A 22,204-nucleotide genomic window follows, 5' to 3' on the forward strand; every position below is an offset into this window, starting at 1 on the left:
TATTACAATATCAGCAATTAATAGGATATGACAATTTTAAAATTACAATAGAAAATTATGATGAGTAAATTAAAAGTATAAAGAAAGATTAAGAAGTGTCAATGCCACAACAAAATCACAATTTAAAAATGTGATATTTTGAAATTATTACAGTTTTTCTGAGGTTTCATGTGTTTTTGAAATATCAGCAACATCTGTAGCCGTGTCTACTCATAGAAGAAAATTGAATGCTTTAACTGTTACTCGTGGCGTCAAACAGGCCTTCTAGAATAGATTTGATCGCCCTTAATCTCATACTCTACCAAGGATTTTTGAAGTGGGTTTCGTAGATCTTGATCAAAGTAAAAAAGAAAATAACATTTTTTTCAAACCAAACATCCTCGGATTTGAGAATCTAGATGGCACTCACTTTTGGCATTATTCCATGTTTTGGCATAAACCAAAAAAATATGACAAACATGGTCAATTCACTACTTGAAACATGACAAATGGGGCCAATTGATTTTGTTCTTGACAATTTTACCCTTTTGTTGCCTTTAAAATTAAGTGCCTTGTTCAAACCACTTGCCGGATCCCAACCTGGATCTGAATAGATCTAGTCTTTGCTTCAGATCCAACCCAGATTCATGTAGACTCAAGAATCTGACAATGTGGGTTGATTCTGGATTGAACCTCCAAACCATTTGCATCCCACTCCGAGACACACACACACACACACACACACACACACACACAGTCCAATATGACATTTCACTGAACAAACTAATCGATCAATACAAAAAACAGACATTTTTTAAACCGCCCTGTAGCATGACAGCTGAAATGTTCAAGCCAATTTTGTGAATCTCCACATTCCAAAAATAGTGGAGAGCGAACTTATTGAGGTGACTTATTGGGAAAAAGTGCACTACAATTTTAGGTGACGGACAACAATTCCTGCAACTTTTCAAGAAATCTGAAACCTGAAACCTGCCCCCGTCAGTTAATCATTTTCCTCGAATTTTTGCTAAATTCAGAGCAATTTCGTTCTGCAAACGTCTCAGAACAACTCCAGCTTGTTTTTTTGCTTCCATTGGTATTGACCCAATCACTGCTCATAAAAATACAGATTTGAATTTCATTCAGAATAGCTAGATAAAAATTGCACTGTTTGGGGTTCACTGCTTATTGCGCAAGTACACTGGTGGCCCATAACTCAAGCTGAATATGCATTCTAAGCCATTTCTCGTTATCCTTGCAGCCTCATTAAGATCAACCAAGATAAATGTGGTGCTTTCTGTATGCCCAAGCACGAGGGTGAAAATCCATGCCAAAGCAGAACTCAAGACCAGGTCTCAATGTTGAACCTACCAACTTTTTCCAACTGCCTGAGAAACCGAACAGCAGATTCTCGAGGAACACCACCTTCCTTTGATATGATATCCTCTAGGCATGACGTGACATCAGCTGGCATCTTAGATGCAGATCCTGCAATATGTATAGCAGCACCATCATTCAACAAGTTCCAAATCCGTTGGCTCTCCTCCTGCATCTTGTGCTGCACGTAGACTTTGTGTGGCTGATCCCTGGAAAATGCAACAAAAAATCCTCCACCTTTCTCTTCTGACAGAACCCCACAACTGTGAGCGTGTGAAAGCCAAAAGTCCTTGTACAGAAAGTCGTTCTCCTTATTTCTGCAACCAAAGAAGAAAAGAATAGGAGCACTAGATCCAGCAGCACTCTGTATCGCCCTTTCCTCTATAAATCCTCGAAATGGAGCACAACCAGTTCCTGGCCCAATCAGTATGAGAGGGAGTGAAGCTGGTGGTGGAGGAAGTGAACCCCAACGAAACCATGCAGGAATACGCACCCCTGCTCACAGATTATGAAAGAGAAATCAAAATCCATGTCATATAACAATATATCCGGCTTAGTTGTAGTTTTTCTCCAAGTAAAATAACAAGTTCTGTACCTTTACCTGGGGTTAGTCCTGCAAGCCAACCAGAGCAGAGACCACGTCGTTCCCGCTTGAGTGGAGTTGTCCATGACACAATAGCCACTGTTAAATGCACTTGTGTTGGATGAGCAGAAGGGGAAGAGGCAATGGAAAATTGCCTTGTCTTTAATGGTGGAACCAACTGTACTAGCCATTCAAAAGGCAGTTGAACAGATGGGAAATCCTCCAGTACCTGCACCGTGAACTTTTGGTCAATATGCGGTGAAACAACCATACCTTCTGATATTATTGTATAACATAAAAGGTATCTTGATATGAAAGATGCAGAAAGCACAAACCAGGAATTCAGAATAGCATCAAGAAACCTGATTTTTCTAGGTTAAGAAAAGGAAACCTTTTACCATAAGTGCAATCTAGAAACAAAAACACCAAAGTGAACAGTACAAAGTAGAATGTAGGATGATGGCTGAAAGGGTCTAGTGATGCAGAGAAAACTTATATTCGTTCATATGGACCCCAGCCGAGCTATGTCCATTCTTGGTCATTTTCATTGGAGATGCTTTCCTGGACCATTAAAATTTATGTCCAAGGCAGATGAAGGCCCTTCAGCCTCCAAAAGAGATTTCTCAAGCATCTATTTCCCATACAAGGTTGCAAAATGCAATATCCATGGAGAGGAAAGAGTGGTAAATCTTGAGAATAATCGAATCTTCATCAACAAGTGGAAAATAATGCAAGGCAGATCACTACACTTTCAACTCTAACCATTACAAACTGCTAATCCTTATTCTGTTTTGCACACACATGCACTCGTGTTTCCATGTCCTTGCTCACAGAACTTCTCAATAGTACTATAAATATACAGAATATGCCTCGCCTGTAGAAGTTTTTACTAGCACTGCAAATATAAATGATATCCCTTGTTTAAGTCAGCACTAATATAACTAGAGGATGCAACTTACGATAGGCATATCATTGAAAAAAAAACTTATGATATTGTTCTTGCCAACTACAATGTGTGTGTACGTGTGTGAGCACATGCATTGCACTACATTAACATGGTGCAAGATGCATACAAATTATGCACATAGAGCTAGATATACCCATGGGTACATACTACATACACATATGGAAGTTTGACAGCATTTGCACAAATTGACATCAAAAGACAAAAAATCATCCTTATCAATCAATGTATAACAATTTCTTTTAGATGCATAGTTACATCTCACCAATCTACCTATACTATGGCAAGACAAAAAAATGCCCATCATGTCAAACCAATAGGATTGAAAATACCACAGTGCCGATCCAAAAAACAATATTTTTCATGGTTTCTACATGGACACTAGAAAAAACAGGCAAAAACTCTACCTACTGCTTTGCAGGTAAAAGCCTGGCTCAAGTAAGCTATAGCCTGGCCTCGAGAACCAAATAGGAAAGTTCATAAGACTTAATAAACATGTTCACCTCTAGAACTGTTCTTCTTTCTTTTTGATTGTATTGGTATAGATCATCTCTTCCTTCTGGTGAAGCAAAATACTGAAGTTTTTCCCTTTCATGTTCAGCAGTTGCAAAAAAACTCATTACCTGCAGCAAATGAGGCATAGGTATCAATTAAATGACATCTCTATCACTAGAAGTGTTTCTGTGATGGCCATAACACTATATGAATCTTAAAACTTTTCATATTTGGTTGAACTAAAACTATTCAATATAAAATAAATCAAACACAATATCAATTTTAAGTTTTCATATTTGGTTGAACCAAAACTATTCAATATAAAGTAACCCAAACATGAATCTTCAAGTTTTCATATTTAGCTGAACTAAAACCAAGGAAGATGCCAGATCATCCCTGGGTAGCTAGACTCACTTTCTATATTTTTCTATTATATACAACATAAGGACAAAACCTTGAGTGAAGGTATATTACCTCAAAGAAGTAACGTCTAGGTGAAGCAGATGCAATATCCATTGTCAGGTCCACATATGTTCTTAATTTAACAGGATCACTGGGGTTCCTCATGTCAGTAAGATTTCTCCTTCCAGGATCAGCAGGGTGAACCTAAAGAATTTTAGCAATATTGACAAAAGAACATCACTCTCAAAAGCAGACACTGCATTGGAAATAGAATGAGAGATCATGATAATCGACAGAGTAAAAAATGAGATATTGGGGGGCAAAAAAGAAAAAACTTAGAGAAAATAAGAAAATGGCTCTCACAATGTGATCACAGAAAACTTGTGTGGTTTAACATTTGAAAATAACTCGCCCAACTTTCCTTGTATACATAAGCAGGGAACTTGCACATTAAGATTTCATGCTCATGTCTCATTAAACTAATAAAGTTATCAATATGACAATCAGAAAATTACCTCTATCATATCATGCTAAAAAAGTTTGATTTTCAGGCCAGTTAGAAGACCAGAAATGTGCCCAAGACCTGCGCATTTACTCAGCACATTTCAAAAGAACAAGCTTTTGCGAATTTTAAAATACACAAGAATTTTAGTAAGATTAAGATCATCTTTGAACACACCATGAATAGTTCAAACATTTCATTTTTGTAGAGCAAAAATTGAGACAGATAACAGAAGGCATTTTGTGAAGTTCATTTTCATAAAGCCAAGAAACTGATATTCTTGGCAAAGCAGATCAAAGTGAAAGAAAGCAACGACATAAGCCACCAAGTCAATAACTAACCAACCAACACTTCACAACTTTGGCCAATGCATGCTTTTGTGTCTGATTTCCCTTCAATATCATGCTCTGTATTATCAGTAAGAAATACGAGGGTAGAATTTTATAAAAGTAGCATTTCCTGCAGTAACAATTTCTCACTAAGACCTTTAGACATCGGAAGCAAGTAATAGAAGTCTCACATACAATTTCCTACTATGTATTTCAGCTAAAAGTCATCAAATCATAGGATTATGAGTAAGCTTCCTCGATGTATATGTTATTATCTAGTCATTCAAGCTCAACATAATGGTTTGGTAATAAAAATATAGATTTGCATGAGCAGCACTTTTCAGCAGTAAGATTTTTTTATCAGGCAGCATATAAAACCCACAGAAGATGTCATATTCCGAAAAAAAATTATTGATTGATACATCCATGCTATTAAAAAAAATCACATATCATTTCTATAGCATATTTCAATTTGGATCTCATAAAATGAACCGGATGAATGAAATCAAAATTACCATTATATATGCATCCGGGTCTAGATTACACCGTCGTATGAAGGCATCCACAGCAACTGGATTTTGACATGGGAGAACCTCAAGAACATCACCTACTTTATATTTAATATCCTACCAAGAAAATTTTGTGAGGTCAACATTATTAAAGACAAAGTGAATATCATAGCGAAAAGTCAATCTGAGAACCATGGAAACTAAGGAAACTGATGTAATAATTCAAGCTGCAGCCTAGCTTCATCATTCATAAGATATTCTGAACTTACAGATGAAAGAACTTCAAATTCAAAATGTCGCACATCTCTGTTGCTTTCTTCTTTTGTAAGGCGCCTATTTTTTATCTTCATATGTAGAATAAAAGACAAATGGAATATCCATATAAAAAGTATTAGATCACTATGCAATGCATCATAAACAACAAAAAGTTGATGCTAAGGTGCTATAGCAACTCAAATGAGAATTAGCTGTTAAAATGTACATATGTATAATATGTATATTATATATATATATATATATATATATATATATATATATATATATATACATATGCATATATATATTGTATATATATAAACCATTTTTGTATGTTTTATTTTTTTCTTTTTTCTTTATCTTTTTGTATTTTTAGCATGGTCAACACAAGTTGACTAGCCGTTGGAGCTAGTCCAACGGCTAGACATCTGGCCATTGGACTAGCTCCAATGGCTATATGGGTCTCCTTTTACTTGTATATATAGGGGTGAAACTCCTATTTGACATGTATGCTTTCTTACATATTTGAGCATTAATAAAATAATATTTTTTATATTGTGAGAGCCTTCCTTGTGTGTGCCCTTTTGTGGGTTTTGTGAGTGTCATTGGTCGCTTTCTTTTGTGTTTGTCCATTTTGTACCTATTGGTGGACATTCTTATTTGTGTTTGAAGGCTCTCGTTTCCTTACATGGTATCAGAGTCATAGAGATCTTGATAGTTGGTGATTGACAAACCAAGGTTACCGGAAACGCTATTAGCAATGGAGAAGCGTGCATCCCCGAAATGCATTTCGGAAGTGCGAAACGCTCGGGGAAGCATACCTTTTAAATGGGAAGCTCGCTTCCCAATAATTGAGAAGTGAGCTTCCCATTTAAGGGAAACATGATTGCCAAAATTGAGAATCATGTTTCCTGATATTTTAGGGCTTGGACAGTTTTGTTAAAATGTATCTCTCTTATATATATATATATATATATATATATATATATATATATATATATATATATATATATATATATATATATATATATGTTATATATATATGTATATGTATCCATCTTTAGATATATGTAAATATATGTTTCTCTTTCTTCTTGTAAAACCCACAAGGGTATTATAGTCATTTCCCCACTTTTGCGCATATTCAGAATTATGAATATGTTGTAATATTTTTTACTTTTTTCTTTTCTTCTTTTCTTTTCTTTTTCATTTTCTTTTTGTTGACTAAGGTCAACTTGGAGGGGGCTCAACACTAGCTGTTGGGCCCCTCCAATGGTTAGAATTCTAACCGTTGGAGGGGCTCCAACAGCTAGTGGAGCCCCTCCAAGGCTCCTTACTTCTTATAAATAGGGGAGATCCCCCTTTGTATTTTTTACTCCATGGAGCTTATGTTCTCCATACTTCTCAAACATAGATTCTTTATTTTTATGTGCCTTTGTGCATTTGCGTTTCTCTATTGTACCTTTGTGTACATTTGTTCTAAAGTATTCTTGTGCCTTTGTGCACATACCTCTTATGGTGTTGTGCACTTTATCTCTTTTTGAAATATTTTTACATGGTATCAGAACAAGGTTGAAATTTGAAGATCGTGAGATTCTTCATATTTGCAAGTGCCTCGAAAAGTGTGCCTTTGGTTTCTTGGTAAAAAGCGTGGGGGCTTCTCTTCCTTCATTATTTTGGAAGGTTTTTACGTCAAGTAAGATTTAAAAATTCTTTTGTGGTACGTATTTTTTCTCCACTCTTCTCTCTCTAACGGGTGAAAAAGAATCTCATTTTTCACTTTATTTTAAATTAAATGGCTCCAACTACCATGTTTGGGCCGGGAATATGGAGCCTCACATTAAGGAGAAAGGTCTTTGGGGATACGTCACAGGAACCATTCCCGAACCCGAACCTAAGATCACCATTATTGAGAGGGGTGAAATCAAAGTTCTTGATGGTGAAGAGAGAGAAAAAGTCTTTAAAGAATACAACAAAAAGCATGAAGAATGGGAGATGAAGAACTACAAAATTCTTTCATGGTTCTTCTCTTTCGTTGAAACGAAAATAAATGCCAATATCTCGAAGTTCAAGAAAGTGTTTCAAGTATGAGAGTATCTTGAAAGAATGGATACTTCAAGAGATTTGTCCCATAAATATTATCTTCAAAAGAAGGCATTAACTCTTCAAAAAGGTGAAATGATCGTTAGAGAATACTTTGCCGAGTTATCTACGATTTGGGATGAACTTGTTCTCCAAGAACCTAAATGGAGTGGAGAGGCAATTGAATTAAGAGCCAAACAATTAGAAGATGATCACTTCTTCAACTTCTTAAATGGGCTTAGACCCGAATTCGAACAAACTAGGTCCTCTCTTTTGTCTTCGTTTTCTTCTCCTCCATTGGAAGTTGTGCTTACCAAACTAAGTGGAGAAGAAACTAGATTGGGGATGAATAAAACCAATCCAAGTGTGTTGGCCGTTCCTTCTAAGGATGAGGATGAGGGTACTTATGCCGTCTCAAGACCAGGGAATAATGTCAAAACATATAAACCCCCTCACTTCAACAAAAGTCAAGGAGGAAGAGAAAATTGTGGGCATTATGAAAGAAGAGATTATAGTAAGATCATATGTCACTTTTGCAAAGAACCGAGACACATTAAACCGGTATGTCCTAAATGGAAAAAGATAGTGGCTATGTCTACAACTTTCCAACCAATCAAGGAGGAAGGACCTTCACCTTCCAACCATGCTACTTTGTCTCTAAATCAAATCATGAAAGCTCTTCAACCTCTCCTCAAGGGATCCGTCTTTGGAGCCGCCATGACCACCTTTTCTCCTCTCGGTAAGACTATTTGGCTCTTAGACTCGGGTGCATCCTTTCACATGACTCCAAATGTTTTTGCTCTTTCTAAATACTCAAAAAAAAAAATCCCTTCTTTTGTCTGTACCGCGGATGGGGCTTCTCTTGAAATAAAAGGAATTAGAGATTTTGAAAGACAAGATTTTTTTATTTGTAAAGTTAGATTTATCCCAAAATTGAATTTAAATTTGCTTTCTGTCTCTCAACTATCGGATCATGGGTGTGATATCAAGTTCTCATCAAAAAAATGTTGGATATAGGATCGTCGGTCCGGGAAGTTGATTGAGGAAGGCTTTAGAAAGAGAGATCTATACTTCAAAGAAATTCTTCAAATTCCAAAACAATCTTTTTGTAATATTGCCCAACATAAAGATATAAATGTTTGGCATAAACGCCTTGGGCATCCAAATATTTTCAAGCTCTCTCATTTACATTTTGCTAAAACTTTATGTAAAGACAATTTCAATTGTAATGATTGTATTCTTGGTAAAATGAGAAGCTTACCTTTTTGACAAAGAACTATATTTTCATCTAAGCCTTTTGAAATTGTGCATTCAGATGTATGGGGACCGGCACCCGTAGTATCTAAGGAAGGTTTTTCATATTATGTTATCTATGTTGATGATTTTGTTAGAAAACAAAGGGTTCAATAATGAACCCATAAATGCACACTAAAGGTGCAAATACACAAACCCACTAAGGGGCAACCAAAAGCACATAAAGTGCTAAACCCACAAAGGGGTTAAGCCAAAAGGCTAAAAGAATATCTCTTTATTATGAAAAATAGGGTAAAAACCCTTTTACAATGGAGCTAAAGCTCCCTCAAGAATAATGAAATACAAGGGGAAGACCCCTATTTATAACCCTTTAGAGGAGCCACATAGGGGGCTCCCAAAGGAGTCGTTGGGAGCCCCCAACGGTCACATTTGTGACCATTGGGGGCTCCCTAACGACTCTTTTGGGGAGCCTCCCTAGGTGGCGCAAACCACAAAAAGAAGAAAATAAAAATAAAAAATAAAAAATAAATTACAATCATATTCCAAATGGAATATGCGTAAAAATACATGAAATAACTAAACTACTCCTATAGCTAATAATAGAGAAATATATATTTTATATATATAATTAGGTAGATACGTATACATATATACCATATATGTATATGTATCAACCTTTATATATATAAAATATATATGATTACACTGATTAAGGAATATATTTTAACACCCCCCCCTCAAACTTTGCGTGGGAAACGAAAGATTGAAGAATACAAGAGGAAGAATCTCAAGGCTTCAAGAGTCTTCAGTAAGGATGTCATGAAAACAGCAAATGTCTTCCTCCAAAAGTCTTTATTGGTGAGCACCTTCTATGATCTATCCAAGGTACTCATTTCTATCTCATCTTCAAGATCCTGTGGAACAAACCAAGAACAAGTCCAAGTAAAAGATATCTTTGCACTTTAATCAAGTGGAATATTCCAAACAAGATAATCAATCAAAACCATATCAGATGATTCATCCAAGAAACAATGGTGCAAAAATATATAAAAGCATAATTATTTTATTTAAAGCACAAGATTCGTCATACTATCGTGGTATAAAACTCATGAGTCATACTATGAAACTTTGGGAGAGGGTGATTGAGTATAGGTTGAGGAAGGTTGCCATGATATCGGAAAATCAATTTGGTTTTATGCCTGAAAGATCAACTATGGAAGCTATACATCTTCTTAGACAACTTATTGAGAGATATAGAGAGGGGAACAAAGATTTGCATATGGTTTTTATTGATTTGGAGAAGGCATACGATAGAGTACCTAGGGATGTTCTCTGGTGGACAATGATGAAGAAAGGTATCTCTCTCAAGTACATTAGTATAATTAAAGATATGTACGAAGGAGTAGTAACCAATGTCCGCACTTATGGAGGGGTGACAAACAATTTTCCTATAACGGTTGGGTTACATCAAGGATCTGCATTAAGCCCTTTCCTTTTTGCTATAGTGTTAGATGAACTTACGAGATCAATTCAAGAAAATGTGCCGTGGTGTATGTTGTTTGCTGATGATATTGTTTTGATTGATGAGTCTAGAGCTGGGGTTAATGCTAAGTTAGAATTATGGAGACAAACTTTGGAAGCAAGAGGTTTTACGTTGAGTAAGAGTAAGACAGAATATATGGAATGTCGGTTTAGTAAACAACGAAGTAGTGATGAGAGTGTAGTGAAGCTTGGTGAGCAAGAAATAGCGGTGGATGACTGTTTCAAATATTTGGGATCTATCATTCAAAAGAATGGAGAAATTGATGGAGATGTAAATAATAGGATTAAGGTTGGGTGGATGAAATGGAAAAGTGCAACTGGAGTGTTGTGCGATCGTAGAATGCCATTGCGGTTGAAGGGGAAGTTTTATAGGACGACAATTAGACCCGCTTTACTATATGGTACGGAATGTTGGGCTGTCAAGAGACATCATTTTCAAAAAATGAGTATAACTGAGATGCGTATGCTTCGATGGATGTGTGGAAAGACACTAAAAGATAAGATTCAGAACGAGGAAATACGTAAGAAGGTAGGCGTTGCACCCATTGAAAATAAGATGAGTGAGAATCGTTTACGATGGTTTGGGCATATTCGACGAAGGCCTAATGATGCTCCGATTAGAAGGATGGAGAAATGGGAAAATATATTAGCTAAAAGAGGTCGGGGTAGGCCTAAGAAGACTTGGATGGAGATGATAAGAAAGGATATGAAGGCTTTGAACCTCACCGAGGACATGACATTGGATAGAAATGATTGGAGGAGAAGGATTCATGTGGAGGACCCAAAATGATTTTCTTTTTGGTTCATATCGCCGACCCCAATTGTTTGGGATGAAGGCGTTGTTGTTGTTGTAAAGCACAGGATTCGTCAGGACAAGATAATTACTTATGCATGCAAAATGATTTTAGAAGACCATCTTTCAAAATCATATACTTAAAAAATACAACAACTACGCCTTCATCCCAAAACAATTGGGGTCGACGATATGAACCAAAAAAGAAAATCATTCTGGGTCTTCCACATGAATCCTACTCCTCCAATCATTTCTATCCAATGCCATGTCCTCGGTGAGGTTCAAAGCATTCATATCCTTTCCTATCACCTTCATCCATGTCTTCCTAGGCCTACCCCGACCTCTTTTAACTAATATATTTTCCCATTTCTCCATCCTTCTAATCGGAGCATCATTAGGCCTTCGTCGAATATGCCCAAACCATCGTAAACGATTCTCACTCATCTTATTTTCAATGGGTGCAACGCCTACCTTCTTACGTATTTCCTCGTTCTGAATCTTATCTTTTAGTGTCTTTCCACACATCCATCTCAGCATACGCATCTCAGCTACACTCATTTTTTGAATATGATGTCTCTTGGCAGCCCAACATTCCGTACCATATAGTAAAGTGGGCCTAATAGTCGTCCTATAAAACTTTCCCTTCAACCGCAATGGCATATACTTAAAAAATAATGAGAAAATTTTGAAGTGTATGCAGAAATATATAATAAAAATGCTTAATGCATTCACATGATTCAATAATGAACAAACAAAAGACCACAATGAGGAACATTGAGATAGTTCATGAAGTGACAACATAAAGAGCCTTCAAAGAGCCAACACATAAGAAAATATATGAATCTTAATCAAGTGAGAGCTTAAAAAGCCATTATGATCATATGCATATTGAATCAACACTTAAAAGAGTCATTAATGAACACACTACAATCATACTTTAATCAAGTAATATTACTTGAGCTTACAAGAAAGGAAAACAAGTGTTTATTGATTTGAGCAATTCTCTTGTAGGCGATTTAACAAAGGAAATGCTCAAGAGCATAAGATAAAAGAGAGTGTATAAAACACAAGAGTTCAAAAAGTTTTAATTTCATTTATGAGACAAAACTATCAAAATATATTCTTTGATTTGAACAATATGTGCACATAGCAATTGTGCTATAAAGTGAATATGAGTTAGAAAATCTCATATTAATACCAAATTTCAAATTCCCATAAATATGAAATTTTGTAAATCTCAACAATAGTTTATCCATTACAATGGATCACCTTATTAGACCTCCAAAAAACCTACAAATCAAGTGTATAAGCTACTAGAACAAGAACACAAACATAATGCCACTAAAAGCTAAAGACACACACGAAGTGTGTATAAACACATCTTGTCTACATATAATAATACTTGAAATGAGTGTATCAGCGACCAGAACAAGAGATATGCAAACTTTTAGTCATTATATTGTAAGTTTGAGGGGATGTTAAAATATGCATATATATAATATGTATATATATATATATTATATATATATATATACATATATATATATTATATATATATACATATATATATATATATATGTATATCTATATGTATACATACCTATGTATGTATATGTATTTGTATATGTATATACATATATATCGATATATATTGTATATATAATAAACCATTTTTGTAAGTTTTATTTTTTCCTTTTTCTTTATTTTTTTGTATTTTTAGCTTGGTCAACACAAATTGACTAAACATGGGAGCTAGTCCAATGGCTACAAATCTAGTTGTTTGACTAGCTCCAACGGCTTCGTAAGAGCTTGGGTGTCGATGACCCCACCCAGAGATAAACTGCTTTGGCAGGGAACTTCGTCATTAAAAAAGACTAGCTCCAATGGCTATTTGGGTCTCCTTTTACTTGTATATATGGGGGTAAAACCCCTCTTTCACATGTATGCTTTCTTGCATATTTGAGCATTAATAAAATAATATTTTTTATATTGTGAGAGCCTTCCTTGTGTGTGCCCTTTTGTGGGTTTTGTGAGTGTGTCATTTGTGGCTTTCTTTTGTGCTTGTTCATTTCGTACCTATCGGTGGACATTCGTGTTTGTGTTCGAAGCCTCTCATTTCCTTACATTAGATGCTCAAGAAAGGTACTATTCTAGTGATCAAATGCTAAGAAGTTCAAGTAAACATGTTGTAGGAAACAAAACGATACTCCAGCATTCAACTTTTCTGGTTTGTTCATACCTCAGCTGAACCACAATTGCCAGAAGCTTCTAAAACTCTCAGAAGCTTGCCAAGAGCTTGCTTCAGAAGCATGTGACTAAGTTCTTTCATGCTTCCAAAACTTTATGAGGAGCTCGATGAAAATCTTGCCTTTCCCATTATGAAATTGAACTTTAGTGATGCTTAAAATGCATTTTTCATGTCAGAATAATTGTTGTTTCATTCAAAAAGTATGTTTTAAACTATAAAACCTGCATATGGCTATTTTTAGTAAAAAACTTGAAAGTAGGACTGAGTAAAAGAACATGGTTTATCTGCTTTTTGTCTTTCCTACTCGCTTCGATTGTCGCTTCTTATTCACTTTCCCTTATCCATCCTAAACATTGCATGATTGATGGCATTCACTCCTCACTTGACACTTCGTGCATGGATTCTTGCATCCACTTCTTACTCTGGTAACTATGGGCTTGACAGACTGAATTGGAAGCCTCGTGTTTTTATGAACTCTAAACTTGCTTTTGATATCTTTCACTCTTGTTCCGTTGATTCTTAAATGTCTTTGCTCTGAGGCTTTCATTAACAATTCCAAGTTGTTAGCTGTTGCAGCTAAGTTAATTTTTCTTTTCTTGCAATGAAAAATATGACTGTCTTATAAGTCCATACATTATTTAGAAAAACATAAAAAGGGGACATTTAGCATTTTTAGCCATGAATATGGTAACCTGACTCCAAGGAATAAAGGCATCTTAAATGGGTATATTGTGTCATCATCCAAAACATTGGCACGGAGGTAGAAACTAATGAAAGAGCTGCACTGGGAGGCACAAGAGAAGCCTCAGTTGGACTTTGGCTAGTTCATGTTACTTTCTTGCATTTTTTGCAGATGAAATGACAACAGCTGTATAAGAGATCTAATGGTGAATATTTTTTCAGATTCATATTGCAAATAGTTAGACAAAATGAGGATTGTTCTCTTTTACCATCCTAGGGTCCTTATATTTAAGCCTTGATTTGCGAATCAGGTTAATCGTCAAGTCATAGGCTGGGTTTGCAAGTGACAAATGAACCCACTCCATCACTACTCAGCACAAACATGTAATATTTCACCACTGCTAGGATGATTAAATAGTTTGTGCCCACACCAGCAACAAGCAAAGTAATAAAGTTTAGTATCATCAAAAGCAAATTTTCATCCAATGAGATCTCTGGGACACAAGTCTCACCCCACTTGAGATCCTTTGAACTGGATATGACTAGTAATCACCTATAACTGTAAGCTTGCAACCAATTTAAATCCAACATGTTATTTTTGGATTCTTAAAATAAGATACAAATCTACATTTGGATTGGATTTGGATTTGTTTACTCAAATTATTTTCAGATTTGGATCGGATTTGGATCAGTATTTTAGGAAATTCTGATTTGGAATTCGATCAAAATCTTATCTGATTACATTTCTTCCGCATGTAATGCGCTTGTTCTTAATCTTTTTTGTTGGATACCACATATATTTGGGAACTGGATTCAACCCTACCTCAATGAATATGATTCCAAACCAGACAAGGATTCAGATCTACAGGTTGTGTTTGGATTTTAGATTCCGATCTGACATGAACTGACCCATATCCAATCCATTTGCACCCTTAATCCCCAATCAAAGTCAGCTGAGATGTGGAAAGTGACACACAGCCTTAGCAGGAACAAACCTAGAATTAGTACACCATCACAAAGCTGAAGTTTTCTGCTGTACAAGATCACTTGTTACATAGATAAAGTTGTCCAGGTTAAGCCCTTGTTAGCAAGGCATTACACAATTATTACACAAGCAAAATAAAGTAATCATTGTGCAAATACCTAACTAAAGCAGGCTTTCACAAACAAATAATGGAGCATGCACATACCATTTGTATAAAACAGTGAGGTACATTATCATTAGTATGAAATTTTCCATGAACTAATGAGCGAACTGCCTCCAAATGCTTGAATTCTGAAACAAGCACATCAATTTTTAAACAGGGAAATAACTTTGGGAGAGCACTTTGAATTAGTCCATGAAATCATTTGAACACCATTATAAAATGGTGCTGCATACAACACCAAGTCACATGAGATTATCAGCACAAATGGTCCATGAACATGTTTGCATAAAAATAAATGAGAGATTATAAGCTCCAGATTCTAGAGGATATGGACTGCAAGATACGCAAATTTAAAACTTTGAGTCAACAAGAAAACAGGCTAGTTTCACATGACCCTCAGACGGTGACTGGTTGAGACAATCTCAAACTAGTTCACAGCATTTTCCAGCTGTAGTTCCTGATCATCAGGGCTTTCTTGTACTGCTTTATGATACGAGACAGCAAATTCTCTAAAACTGTGTGTGTCTATATATATAACATGCAAAAACTGATGCACCTAAGAAGAGGAAAGTACACTATATGATGCATGCTATGTTACATGGACACTTCACATAGGCTAAAGTGTTGATGTCAGACACTTCCCGACACTGACACTCCATTTTTAAAATTAGGAATGTCCAAAATTTTCGACATGCGTGTCGAGCATCCAACACCTTAAAAGGTGTCTCGACACGCCGTGTCCAGCAAGTATCATACCCATGTCTAGTGTTGGGTATCATAAACACAGGTGTCCAGCTTTATGGACACTTCTTTGTTAAACAAGTGTAGAGTATTTTAGAGTGGAAGATACTCACCTGGGAAGTATTCATCATGCCAGCATCGAGCATCTGATGCTCCCGTTAGTCTTGATGATTTGTTTTTGACTTTTGTACTTAAAATCTTACATGTTTATATTGCATTATTGACATTTGTGTAAATCATGAAGGATCAAATTGCAAATGAGAAAGGAATGTGCATTTTATGTTTTACGGTTTTGTTGGTGTAACTCTCTCTCTCTCTCTCTCTCTCTCTCTCTCTCTCTCTCTCTCTCTCTCTCTCATATATATATATATATATATATATATATAGTTGTGTCCAAGTGTCTAGATTTTGAAGACCCGCCGTGTCCAACACTTCTTCCTGTGTCCGACACAAACACACATGTCAGTGTCCAAGTAACATAGGATGCATGAGTTTATATACCTGATTCGCCTGAAAAGGATTTCTCCACTTTAACAATATTGTGAGAGACAATGTGAATTTTAGGAGGATCCAAAATCTTGAGATCAGGATCAAAAGTCTGCACGCCACTCTCAAAAATTGTAGGTAATATTTGTTCCACTGATGTCCATAATGAAGACAACCATGGGTCCAAAGCACCTTCATATCTGCCATATAAAATGCAAAATAGTTGTCCTTAATGTCTTGCTTTCAGTCCATGTTGATGAAGAAAGCAAATTTGATGATATGATTTGAAAGTTGAAGAAAACCAGACACTGAAATGTGTGCAGGGAGTGCTCAAGCTTAGACAAATAGTAATGTAACACTACAAAGAAAGCTTTACAAAGTAAGAAAGCCAAGGATTTAATTTGACAGTATGGCTAGGATCCCATACCTCATTAAGTAGAGACTTATAAACAAAACATGACAGTTGCACAAAACTTAGTCATAGGAAGGAGAACAGGTCTCATATATTGGTATAATATGTCAGACTTGGACAGATGTAGAGTACATGGACAGATATACTTTATATCACACGGAGATTTTTAAAACTAGAACAGTAATATGTGTGTCTGCATGTGTACAAATATGTACATTCTTCCAATATTAAAAAAATTATAACATAAGATTTGAGCGGTGCAAACTGTTTCCATATATTAACAGGTTCTCGAATGAATATTCATACCCTGAGCGGTGTTGGTCATCACCAAGACCCTTTTCAATAATTCGCTCAGCTCCAAGATCTGCAAGCCTTCTGTCAAGCTTCTTTGCAACCATCTACAGTCAAGGACAAAGTCACCAAACAAGATCAAACTACCCCTCAAAACACTAACCAAGATTAAATTATCCCTCAAAAGATTGTTTTTCTTTATAATGGTACAAAAACCACAACTTCATACATGTTCTGCGATGTACGTAAGAGGGCAAAGGACTGAATTTCCCCCAAGAGTGGAAATAATAGAAGGATCACTTACAAGTTCATGTGTAATGAATGGACAAAAACAATGATTTGGATTTTTTCAGCAATAGAACCTGAAGTTGAAATATAACAAAGTTTTATGTTGGTTATCGAGAAAGATGCAGTGTCTCGTGAAAATTCTAAGGCCGATCCACATACAATCATTTAATTGATTACCAATCCTTGTGTTGCCAACAATACGAATGCGTTAAGAGAAACCAAGTAAAGGGCATGCTGTCTAGGATACCTATCTATAACCGTCAGCAGAAACAACCACAGAATAAAAGAAATAAAAAAAAAAGGAAAAAAGAACCATAGAGAAGAAAATTCTCATTATGGAAAAAGATGGAAGCTATTACATTATACTTCTGGTATCCTGAATCCCCCAATCCGAACACCGCATAATGAACTCCCTCCAGCCATTGAGGGCTCAAATTTCTCTGCAGAAGGAACTTCCAAAACGCCTGCACGTTTTGCAAAACGTGAAACCCATCATGAAAAGAATTAACTGCGACCAAGAATTGCGACGATTACGCATTAGTCCATCTTACCGACCTTCATCGAATCGGGTGTATCGCCCTGACCGGTCGTCGAGGCGACGAAGACCACCGCTTTCTCATCCGGTAGGCATATCTGGGAAGAAGGGAGAATCCAAACATCAGCATCAGTTGGGTGCTCAAAGAACACCGGCTAAGTAGATAGGATTCGATGTCATGAGATGAAGAAGACAACCGCTCACCGCATCAAATTCGTCGAGGGAGAGCGCAGCGGACCGGCACGACCTGCGACGGGCCTCGCGCTCGATGCGCTCCGCGGCGTCCTGCGCGTTCCCCGTCTGCGTTGCGTAGAGAATCAGCAACCTTGGCTCGTCCTCCATGCCCGTTTCACTCATCGGCAGAGAAGTAGAAACGAGACGAACCAAACTAATATCTTCTCACGAGCGTTCGAGAACCAAATCACGCACAAGTTAGAAAGGAGTTATGGCGGCGGTGAAGGTGCGTTTCTTCTCTCTGAGGCATTTCGTCGAACAGTTTGGCGATGAAGATGTAGGTCAACGTTCTGAATCTTAGCGTTTTGCTGTAGGGCTCTTGCTGGTCAACTCTCTCTCTCTCGAAACTAGAAACGGATTGGATTAGGGATGTAAAAGGGTCAAACTCCGTTCGGTTGAGTTCGGTTATAGGGTTACCGAGCTTGACCTAATCAGATCTAGGACGGGATCAGCTAAAATTAAATCCGGGTATGATTAGCTTATAATGTGACATTTACGTGTATCCGTATTCAGATTTTACTCAGATTCAGATACCAATACTAGATCTGATTATTGATCGAATCTCACTAAACGGATTTGGATTTGGTCAGTGAGGTCAAGTTTAACTTGATCCAAACTTTTAACAGTGGAACTGGTTCTGGATCCAGTTAAGACTCAAAATCTGACACAGTAATTCCCAAAGGTTGTGACTTGCAACACTAGTTCTGGACACCATGAAAATAGGTAAACTATATTTTTTCATTTGGAAAGTGCAAAACTGGTCAGGTTAAACTGGTTTGGACTTGGATTGAATATTTTTTAATAGATACTTTGACTCAAATCCAAATAAACCGATCAAATCATATCCTGTTTCAAATATACACTGTTTGTTCGTTTCCAATTTGGACCTGGGTAGGAGTGTGTCCTGGACAGCCAACCACATACAGAGCCCCACCCTCATCCAATCACGTTATTCTTCTTCATTCGTTGTGTCACAAGCTTACTTTTTTTCAATAAGCCAGTGCGGCGTGACGGTCCTTCCTTACCGTCATAAGCCTTTCTATCGCTCTGTTACGGGCATAGAATGTTTCGCAAACCCGCGATGTGTCGAGTTGCCCAAGCCAGCCAGCCTAACAACCAAAGGCTGCGTACCAACACCTTTCTATGTGTTGAATCATTTTTATTGACCATGCATACCACCTCGTGCGCAGCTGCCTAACGAAAGCTGATTAAGCGCATTTTTAAATGTGTATTCTATGTAGTTTATGTCGCTTAGTGCATAGTAGTCTCATACCAACTATCACTTTCGAAAGAGACAAAAACTTTATCTTAGTGTTGCGTATTATGAAACGTATTACGACAACATGCGCATGACATAGCAAAACCTCACCACCGAAAGAACAAGACCTAGCGGCCTCCAGTCTCAAGACCAATTAATGATTGAACACCATAGCGAAGAGCACCACTTACACTCATTCGCCGGTGCCTAGGCATTCACTCATCTAACCCTGAGTCACCATACTCGGTTAGAACCACCTAAAGTGATTCCTCAGAGAATTAGCCCTAACCCACACGCACTCCCGTGCGTCCAACCGCTACGCGTGGGATATTGCAAGTCGAGAAGTCCTTAACCAAATCTCCAAAGGCAACATCCTTTGATCCGCCGGCACTGCTTAACCAAACAACGCTCCACGTCTGTACCACCACACAACGATGCACTAACGACGATACTGATGCCTATCGCATGTCATGCTACCAACGCACGTCATCGATCAAGCGAACACATGTTACATGTTCCTACACTCTATGCATTTTTCACTCAGTAGAGCTTTGCATTGCATAAGCCTCATTCTGAAAGATCGGCCCGAGACATTCTCCCCCACCCAAAACCATTGTCGTCTTCGACAATGCCGGTGTAGGTAAGAACACAGTCTTCACTGATATGCCAGTTTTCTTTTGTATTTATCTTTAGTTTACTCTTTTTCTTCAGCTTACTCAACTTGTTCTGGATTTACATTTACTATCGTCGTAACCTTTAATACGCCAAGTCCCATACCTTTAATGCATCACCGATCACTTAGACAATGGTCTTCTACTTTATCAACATTGAGCACTATCTGCTCGTGAGACCCCAGTACAGTCTAAAAAATAAACGGGTCATCCCCGTTCGCACGACAAACTTATCGTCTTTATACTCATGGTCGGGATGCCTTTCAACACCAGCAAAGGCAAGTCCAAGCCCTTTGTAGTTTTCGCAGAGAAAACTGACTACTAATGCGTGCCGCAAAGATATAACTCATTTAAGCACCAACTTGCGATTTTTCAATGGTCCAAACTAGTCCTCAAGTAGGAAACACCTTCTTACGTATCACCCCAATGCGATCCTTCAAAGTGTCTTTCTAGGCACTCGTCATCACAAGGGCACTTTGCCCCAATGTTAAACTCTTCTCTCGAAGCCAACATGATGTACTCTCGTTCAGAGTGAGCAAAATATTTTTGCAGGAACCAACAAGCCACGAACAACAACTTTTTCTATACACACAATCCATTGAGGATCTGCCAACTCAAAAGACCAAAACAATGAGCATCCTGCTCAACATGAGCACTCCGCTAACCCACAATCTTGAGAGAGAATCTAGAAGTTTAATTGAGTCTCTCATACCCAAAGATGCAAATCCATCCAGCCGAATCCAACGTGCATTCTCTGCATGCATAAGACAAACATCATACTCCACCTGTGAGCCTAACACACAATTGATACGAATCTTTGGCTTATCTATGTTTTCTTAGCCAACTGAATAACAACCTTACACTTCTACTTATCATCGACAAGATGTCGCATATCATCCTGCCAACATCATGCATCTGTGCTCAGTCAACAATACTTCAACTGCACAAAATTATGTAACCAAGATAAATCATCGTTGTCCTCTTCAGTGTCACACACAATGAAAAACAAGGTCTCCGTGAATCTTTATGCTTTGATGTCAATTTGTCACAGGCTTACTTTTTTCAATAAGTCAGTGTGGCACGATGGTTCTTCCTTACCACCGCAAGCCTTTCTATTGCTCTGTCACGGGCATAGAATGTTTCGCAAACCCGCGACATGCTAAGTTAGCCAGCCTAACGGTCAAAGGATGCGTACTGACACCTTTTCATGTGCTTAATTATTTTCATTGACCCTGCGCACCACCCCGTGAAAGTTGATCAAGCTTATTTTCAAATGCGTATTCTATGTAGTCCATGCCGCTTAGTGCATAGTCATCTCATACCAGCTATCACTTCTGAAAGAGGCATAAACTTTGTCTTAACTTTGGGTGTCATGAAACATATTGCGATTACATGCGTACAATACAGTAAAACCTAACCACTGAAGGAACAAAACCTTACGGCCCCAAGTCCGAAAACCAGTTGATGATTAAACACCATAACAAAGAGCACCACCCACACTCATTCGTCAGCGCCTAGGCATTCACTCGCCTAGCTCCGAATCACCATACTCGGTTGGAACCACCTAAAGTGATTCTTGAAAGAATTAGCCCTAACCCACACGCACCCCCGTGCGTCCAACCGCTAGGCGTGGGACATTGCAAGTTGAGAGATCCTTAACTAAGTCTTTAAAGACAACATCTTTTGATCACTGTCACACAATGATGCACTAACGACGATACGGATGCCTATCGCATGTCGTGTTACCACCGGTCAAACGAACGAATGCCACACGTTCTTACACTTAATGCATTTTTTATTCAATAGAGCTCCACCACTGCACATGCCCCCATTCCAAAAAAATAGACATGAAACATGCTGAGTCATGAATTTAAAACTATTGGCCTGACAAAGATAATACCTTTCCTTTTTTTTCCCGTAACAGAGTTGGGGCAATTACGATTGAATCCCGTTGGTATGATCGCACTAAGCTGGAGGCATTTACCAGGAGTATGGTCCAGGTAGGAATGGTAGTGGAGCAGGGAAAAAGAGCCCCGCCTCACCTCACCCGGTTTGGATTGGAGATGGATATGGAGGTTAAAATCAAAACCTGTGCAAAACAGGAATGGACTTACACTTTACCCCCGTCCCACTCCATCAATGTTC

At 37.5% G+C, this 22,204-nt stretch overlaps 1 protein-coding gene across 3 annotated transcripts; it reads right to left on the bottom strand.

The window, feature by feature from the left end:
• Positions 1–770: 770 nt before the first annotated feature.
• On the bottom strand, positions 771–18,425 carry LOC149812505 (Flavodoxin family protein). Of its 3 annotated transcripts, none has more exons than XM_089992677.1 (12): positions 18,101–18,425; positions 17,917–17,994; positions 17,721–17,825; positions 17,089–17,180; positions 16,386–16,570; positions 15,186–15,271; positions 5,410–5,484; positions 5,147–5,257; positions 3,873–4,004; positions 3,407–3,526; positions 1,958–2,168; positions 771–1,851 (listed from the first exon to the last, which is right to left on the bottom strand). In XM_089992677.1, exons 1-12 carry the CDS (start codon positions 18,251–18,253, stop codon positions 1,322–1,324), a joined length of 1,878 nt encoding a protein of 625 aa, XP_089848803.1. In that variant the 5' UTR covers positions 18,254–18,425; the 3' UTR covers positions 771–1,321. The 3 variants fall into 3 exon arrangements, with proteins under 3 accessions (XP_089848803.1, XP_089848802.1, XP_089848804.1); XM_089992676.1 differs by having other exon boundaries at positions 1,952–2,168; positions 18,101–18,416; XM_089992678.1 differs by lacking the exon at positions 15,186–15,271 and having other exon boundaries at positions 1,952–2,168; positions 18,101–18,413.
• Positions 18,426–22,204: the final 3,779 nt, after the last annotated feature.

The sequence above is a fragment of the Nuphar pumila genome, chromosome 17, assembly GCF_984573655.1.
Source record: "Nuphar pumila chromosome 17, dmNupPumi1.hap1.1, whole genome shotgun sequence".
Taxonomy (NCBI): Eukaryota; Viridiplantae; Streptophyta; class Magnoliopsida; order Nymphaeales; family Nymphaeaceae; genus Nuphar; species Nuphar pumila.

What these genes read in the sequence shown, in the direction of transcription:
- LOC149812505 (XM_089992676.1), bottom strand. Translation starts at nt 18,253, where the DNA reads ATGAGTGAAACGGGCATGGAGGACGAGCCAAGGTTGCTGATTCTCTAC. An exon ending in CCCTCGACGAATTTGATGCG is followed by an intron (nt 17,995 to 18,100) that starts GTGAGCGGTTGT and finishes CCTTCTTCCCAG; the next exon opens with ATATGCCTACCGGATGAGAA. An exon ending in ATACACCCGATTCGATGAAG is followed by an intron (nt 17,826 to 17,916) that starts GTCGGTAAGATG and finishes CAAAACGTGCAG; the next exon opens with GCGTTTTGGAAGTTCCTTCT.